This window comes from Ammodytes marinus (genome assembly GCF_949987685.1).
Source record: "Ammodytes marinus genome assembly, chromosome: 9".
Classification (NCBI taxonomy): Eukaryota; Metazoa; Chordata; class Actinopteri; order Uranoscopiformes; family Ammodytidae; genus Ammodytes; species Ammodytes marinus.
The window spans coordinates 7,313,814-7,320,463 of NC_137213.1; the positions used below are offsets into that span (position 1 = coordinate 7,313,814).

A 6,650-nucleotide genomic window follows, 5' to 3' on the forward strand; every position below is an offset into this window, starting at 1 on the left:
TGGAGCGGGGGTGGGTAAAAAAAGGCCTACAGGAATAAAGTTATGTCACGTTCAAATAAATGGTCTCATTTTAACTTTGCAATGTGCACGATATTTGTCTTTCCGCATATTTACAGTAGTTTCAATTTCTATTACATGCGAGACCTTTCCAAAAATATATTTTCACTTGTATAACAGATTATGAACATTACGTAACCTCACCCAAATCCTATCCAGCACAACATACAAACGTATCCATGCATAAGAAACTGATGCAAGAAAAAAACAAAAACAAAAAAACAACTCGATGAATAGCCTAGTAGGGCGTTAGGGAAAAAACAGACTATTAGCTTGTGCGGATAATAAATGAATAGTTCTACATTTTGTGAAATATGCCTGTTTGCTTTCCTGCTGTGAGTTTCTTTGATAGAAGATTGATACCACTCTGGTATCTGTCCATGGTAATACAGCCAACAACCAATTAGCTTAGCTGATTCAGGTCAAAAAAATCAGCACCCTCAGTGCACAATACTTCACATTGTCTATCTTGTTATAAAATGTGAAGTTAAAAATTAACAGGTTTTATGTGTGTATGTATATATTTCTTCGACGGGTAGATTTTTAATACACAGCTAAGCTAAGCTGATTGCTCTTGGTTTAAAGTTAAGGGAAATATATGTGTTGTCAATCTCTTAATTTAATCATTTGCAACAAAGTAAATAAGTGCATTTCACAACATGTCAAACTATTTCTTTAAATGTTCACATAGTCCTTGATAATTTTCTAATGTGTCATACTTTACAGTGAATAAGATATTCAAACTTTCCCTCAATTTCAACAGCAACTGTACACAATCAATCTATATTCCTTCATGTATTGCTTGGTTAAGTTGGTCCGTTGCAACTTTATTAGCTTAACTGCAAAATGCAGTGTCTCAGTATATGTGAAAATGTTATGAGAGTTTCTTCCCCAGGTTTTTTGGAGGCTGACTCAGTTCATGTTGGAGTGGCTTTTCAGGTGCCTCCTCAGGTGGTTTAGACAGGTGTAGGTCTTGGGACAGATCTGGCAGTGGTACGGCCTTACCCCTGAGTGGTTGAGCATGTGCTGCTTCAGCACACTTCCATCTGAGAAGGCTTTTCCACACTGAGAGCACACGTAAGGCCGCTCTCCTGTATGCACACGCATGTGAACTGTTACCTTGTGTGCCATTGTAAACCCTTTGCCGCACACTGTGCACTTGAACGGCCTCTCCCCTGTGTGGGTGAGCCTGTGGGTGCGCATTGCACCCATCTGGGAGAAAGCCTTGCCACAATCTGGGCAAACATGGGGCTTCTCTCCTGTGTGAACCCTGGTGTGACTCCTCAGTCCTCCCGCTGTGGAGAAACACTGTGAGCAGTGAGTGCACTGATACGGGCGCTCTCCTGTGTGAGTGCGCATGTGCTGCTTCAAGTCGTAGCGGTTCCTGAAGCCGCGGCCACAAACCAGACAGCTCTCTGGTCGGTCGTCGTTGTGACGCAGCTCGTGGTTGGTCAGGCATTTCTCCGACAGAAAACACTTGCCACATTCCTGACACTGGTAGGGTTTCTCATGGTCCACCCTCTGATGGTACTTGAGCTCGCTGATGCCAGGGAAAGTCTCGTCACAATATCTGCACCTGAAGCGATGGTTGGGGCTGTAAGGGAGCTGGTGTTCACTCATCTGATGGTTCCTCAGCAGGTGGGCCATCTTGAAGGTCTTTCCACAATGAGAGCACTCGTATTTGGTCAGCAGCTGTACACACTGATGTCTGACCCGCTCGTGTGGAGACCTGAACTGACAGCCACACTTGGTGCAGATGTGGGCAGCGTTTTTACACTTCCTCTTCCTGTGTCCGGACAGGTGAGCTTCTGTGCGGAAGGCTTTTCCACACTGGGAGCATTTGTAAGGCTTGACCGCCGTGTGGAACCTCTGGTGCTCCAGGAATTCAAAACGATACTTAAAGCTCCTTCCACACAATGGACAGTTATGTGTGACCCGTCCTCGTGGGTACATGGATTTCACTGATGATTTCCTGGAAGACATAGATGAGGAGGAAGTCCGATGAGCCGAGCATTTCTTCCTGTGTTTACCTCCGCTCATCAGTTTGGCCGACTCCATCTCACCAACCTCCTCATGCCGTAGTTGATGTTTGGACAGACACTTAGAAGAGATGAAGCTTTTTCTACATTGCTTACACTGATAAGGCTTTTCATGATCCACCTGCTGGTGATACTTCAGGTCACCGATTCCTGAAAAACCAACCCCGCAATGACTGCACTTGAAAAGGCGACTTTGGACGTGAGTCAGCAGGTGTTCCTTTAAGCTGCTCGACTTTTGAAAACTCTTTCCGCAGTGCCCACAGTCGTAGCTGCGGCCCCGCTTTGGGCAGTGGTGCCTGAATTTGTCCAGTGAGGTCGGAAAACTGTTCCCACATTTAATGCATAGATAGGCTGCGTTTTTGCATTTGCGCAGCCTGTGACCGGCCAGCAGAGTGGCCGTTCTGAAAGCCCTGCCACACTCGGAGCAGTTGTAAGGCTGCAGCCCGCTGTGGACCCTCTGGTGTTCAATGAGGACGGAGTGATGCTTGAAACATTTGTCACACTCGGAGCATTTATGCAACCCTGACTGCTGTCTCCTGCGAGAGAAAGAGGAGGAGATGTCGGGCCTTTTTGGCGATTCAGGAAAGTCTGTGGATGTGGAAGGATTTGTAGACAGTTCTTCGTCGAACATGACAATCTGAGCAACGCCGTTGTTTTCGTCGTCACAAGCGCTCGGGTGCGAAGCGATGGCCACTTCCAGCGATGGAGGGAGACACAGGGAGGGAATGAGCAGATCATCAGACTGGAACGGAGCTGCAGAGAAAATATGAGGAGAAAATGACGTGTTTACACAACAGTATCCCTCTGCACAATACACCATACTAGGGATGGGCACGAGTAGTGTTACTGCAACTCGAGGGATGGCTTGCATTCCTCGAGGATAAATCGATTCCTCGTTTAACTTATTTCTATTTTTAGAACGCAACGCATCTGTATGCAGAATAACGGTGCATCGCAATAAAGCCAATGCCCAGCGCTTAATGCTTATTGTCAAACAGTCATAGTTACCATATGATATTAAGGATTTATTTTCCACAAGTTCAAAACACCTTTTCCTAACAAAAAGTAATTAAATAGGCGGGTCACAATTTAAACAGATGGAGTAGGTCTGCGGTGGGGAGAAAAGAAAGCTAGACAAAAAGCATGGGCTGTAGGCTAACAAATAAAATAAGTAAGTCACCATTTAAAATAAGAAGGGCAGCAAATAAAATGTAAATATTTTAAAAGTATAGGCCTACAATTTAAATACATATACAAATAACTCATTAAAGAAGTAGAACTAGTAGTTGTAAATCCAACAGCGTAATGCTCACTCTGTGTCCAAGACTAATTAACACGACTAATTCCTCATTAACGGAATGTTACACCGGTTGGCTTTTGAATCTCTATCCCATATTACGTTTTAAAGGCTTCTTAAATGTTGTTGGCTCAGGGCGAATGTGCCTGGAGTAAGCCTGGCTTCTTCTTTAGGTGACTTTCCAAGTGGAGAGCGCCTTGTATGTTCACCTGAAGTCTACTCATTACCATACTACTTGCTGTAGTTTGGTCTGGCTTTGCAAGACTAACTCATTACCAACTGTCATCTCTCGTTCTTATCTACGTAACCTTATCATCTGCTTTGAAATGATTAGACAGTTATAAAATGTCCACATGCTCACACTGCGCTGCGGTGGCACGAAGGAGGCAGTTAGTTGCAGGAGCTGTTTGACACAACACTTTATTGCACATGCATCAAAATATTTTATTTTGTTAAGCTTTATTATGTCCGTTTTGTACACGCAATACATTTAAAAATAGGGCTGGCCTGCAGGCTACAGACACTCACAAAAAAACACCAATCGAGCTCATTTGAAACGAGGAGTACTCGAGTAATCGATTAATCACGCCCATCCCTACACCATATATTGAGTATTTGATAGTGAATGTCAGTTGTGCACATACCAACACTGCTCTTAGCCAATTTCCCGTGGCACTGTTTGCTTTGGAGGAGAAATTTAAGATCCTCTCCGTTTGAGACACACTGCATGTACTCCTCTAGGACAGAGGGGGCAGCACTGACCCAGGATGCAGTCTATAGAGAGGGGGGAAAAAGAAATACATATGGAATTTAAGTTACAAGTTCTCCTAGCTTTTTACTTAATTTGCATGGTGTAACTCTCAGTAATCCTCTGTGCACCTGTTTGAAATCCGGTATTGGCAGCAGCTCCTCCAGGCGGGTGAAGAATTCACAGACAAGAGTCTCCAGTGCCGTGTCAAAGTCTGGACCGTACTCCACTGGAAACACATTCTGCCAGATACAGAAACCAAAAAACAACCAGACACTTTCAGCACAGGGCTTTGTGCTTTATGACCACACATTTAATTCAAAATCTAAAAAATTTGGGTCAAATTGTGATAAAGAATTATAACATTTGAACTTGGGCACATCATATTATATACTGCACAACCACATACAAATAATGTAATATTGGTTTTACCTTGAGGAAGTGTTCTCTGCCATCGGTGTCTTCAATGAGGCCTTGCACCAGCTTCATGAAATTCGCCTCTGGTGCCTCAATAACAGGGTCATTTGTCTGGGTATGAACAGAAAATATGATATAAACACAAACCAGATAGGAAACAAATCATGAGGGCCACAACTAACTAGACAACATGAACAGTTATGTCATCAAATTCTTTTTTTGTCCAACCAACATTAATAACTCAATGAGTGTCCGATGTACTCTCATAAAAGACAGAAAGAAAACGAATCATTTCAGCTCCAGAGCCTATAGATAAAAACACCCACCTCTTCGATGCAAGAAGTTCGGATTCGGTTGAGGTGCGTCTCAACGGCTTTGAGATCTTCGGGGTGTTCAGAACGCAGCAGTTCAAGAGTTGTCTGGAGGAAATGAATTTTGACTTAAATGTTTCTGTGCGGCCCTTATTCATTGGAGTCTCGTATTTGAATAGTTCTCATTATAAACATGATAGACCAACACATCACTACACACTTACCCTTGCTCGCAGGCCCAGTGAGAGAAGTCTCCCTTCCCTTTTACTCATCAGTTCAGGAACAGCATCTGTTACCATGGACACAAACTCCTCCAGTTTCCCATAGTGCTTTATGTTTCGCTGGCGGACCACTTCCCACATCACTGCTGACATCAGCCGAAGTGGAGGGACCAGGAGTGCCAGCGAGGACAGGGGGAGGCTGAATTCTGAAGAGAAAAAACAAAAACAGATAGTTACATAAACTTAGAAGCAAAAGTTCACCCATAATGATGTGTTGTGTTTTGACAGCAAATATTTTAAAACATATAACTTAATGTTTAATGCCAAAAGTTGTGCTAGATCTTTAACACACATATGTGTCTATTTTTAGGAACAACACAAATAGACCCCAATACTAATGGTAGGCTGGAGATGCATCTCCTCAGAGCAGCACTTTTCACTTTCCTGCGGTGCACTAGCAGCCAGTCTAATGATGTAAATGTAGCACTTGGTTTGTTCGCATACAAGTCAAGCTCCATCCACTCATAGCATGATTACAGAGCTAAACATTAGGATAATTTAAGTCCTAAATAATGTGCCCAAACAAACACATGCAGTGCTCCCCCATTGCACCGCACACTATGTGAGGCAAAGGATGTATTAAGTAGGAAGTACACTGATGGAGAGTACAAGCTAACTGTTAGCATTACGTTAGTCACTTTCTTTCAAATTAATATAGCTCTTTCTGGCAGCCAGACACCCAGCAGTTTTGAGGATTTTAATAACATATTTAAACAAGAGTTATTGGATCGGGTGGTGTCCAATGCATTAGCGTTGGCTGACGTTGCCAGACTAGCCACGGGGTCGCTGATATTGCCCGGTAAAACCGGCTTGTTACAAGGAAAGCAATACTTGTTCCAGGGATTAGTCGAGGCCTATTGAGCCTCGGCTAATCCTTAGCTTTAGCTATATGGCTAGCTGCTCGAGAGGCGAAATATACATTGTTTAGCAAAGCTTTGCAGTTGAATACATACCCATGTCGTTCATTGTGGAATTATTTAATAACGACGAGAAGAAAAATCATTAGAATGGAATATATTTCATTATTTCAGTTAGCTTGCTGGCTAACTGCACACGGGGCCTCAGGCGCCAACTTCTTCCTGAAACACGTAGTTCATTCTGGCCAGCGTTGGCCCAGTCAGTGTCAGTGAATAACAACGACGCTCGTTTTGCTTCACGAGGCAGCCCGGATAAGCGGAGTCCTATACAGTTGACGGAAGAAAATGCACCGCCCCTCCGTGCAATCAAATAACTAAATCTTAACGTTTAAACTTGATACACTGTATTTTTCCTTTATCCCTCATGTATTTGTAATGTCTCAAAACGTTCAGATAATTGTAAGGTAAAGTGTTTTGGATGAAAAATATATATTCTTAAATATTTAATTAAAACAATTATAATTTCTGGTTTGATTAAAATGCAGGGAAAATAATAATTAGTTTGCAATTATTTCTTATAATAATAATAATAATAATAATAATAATAATAATAATAATAATAATAATAATAATAATAATAATA

The 6,650-nt window shown here is 42.5% G+C and overlaps 1 protein-coding gene across 2 annotated transcripts; it reads right to left on the bottom strand.

Moving 5' to 3' along the window:
- Positions 1-6,239, bottom strand: LOC307255148 (uncharacterized protein). Of its 2 annotated transcripts, none has more exons than XM_080033780.1 (7): positions 6,104-6,239; positions 5,094-5,296; positions 4,885-4,977; positions 4,574-4,669; positions 4,273-4,383; positions 4,038-4,167; positions 1-2,849 (listed from the first exon to the last, which is right to left on the bottom strand). In XM_080033780.1, the coding sequence occupies exons 1-7, from the start codon at positions 6,114-6,116 to the stop codon at positions 970-972; spliced, it is 2,526 nt and encodes an 841-aa protein (XP_079889906.1). In that variant the 5' UTR covers positions 6,117-6,239; the 3' UTR covers positions 1-969. The 2 variants fall into 2 exon arrangements, with proteins under 2 accessions (XP_079889906.1, XP_079889907.1); XM_080033781.1 differs by having other exon boundaries at positions 5,094-5,289; positions 6,104-6,186.
- Between the last annotated feature and the right edge of the window lie 411 nt (positions 6,240-6,650).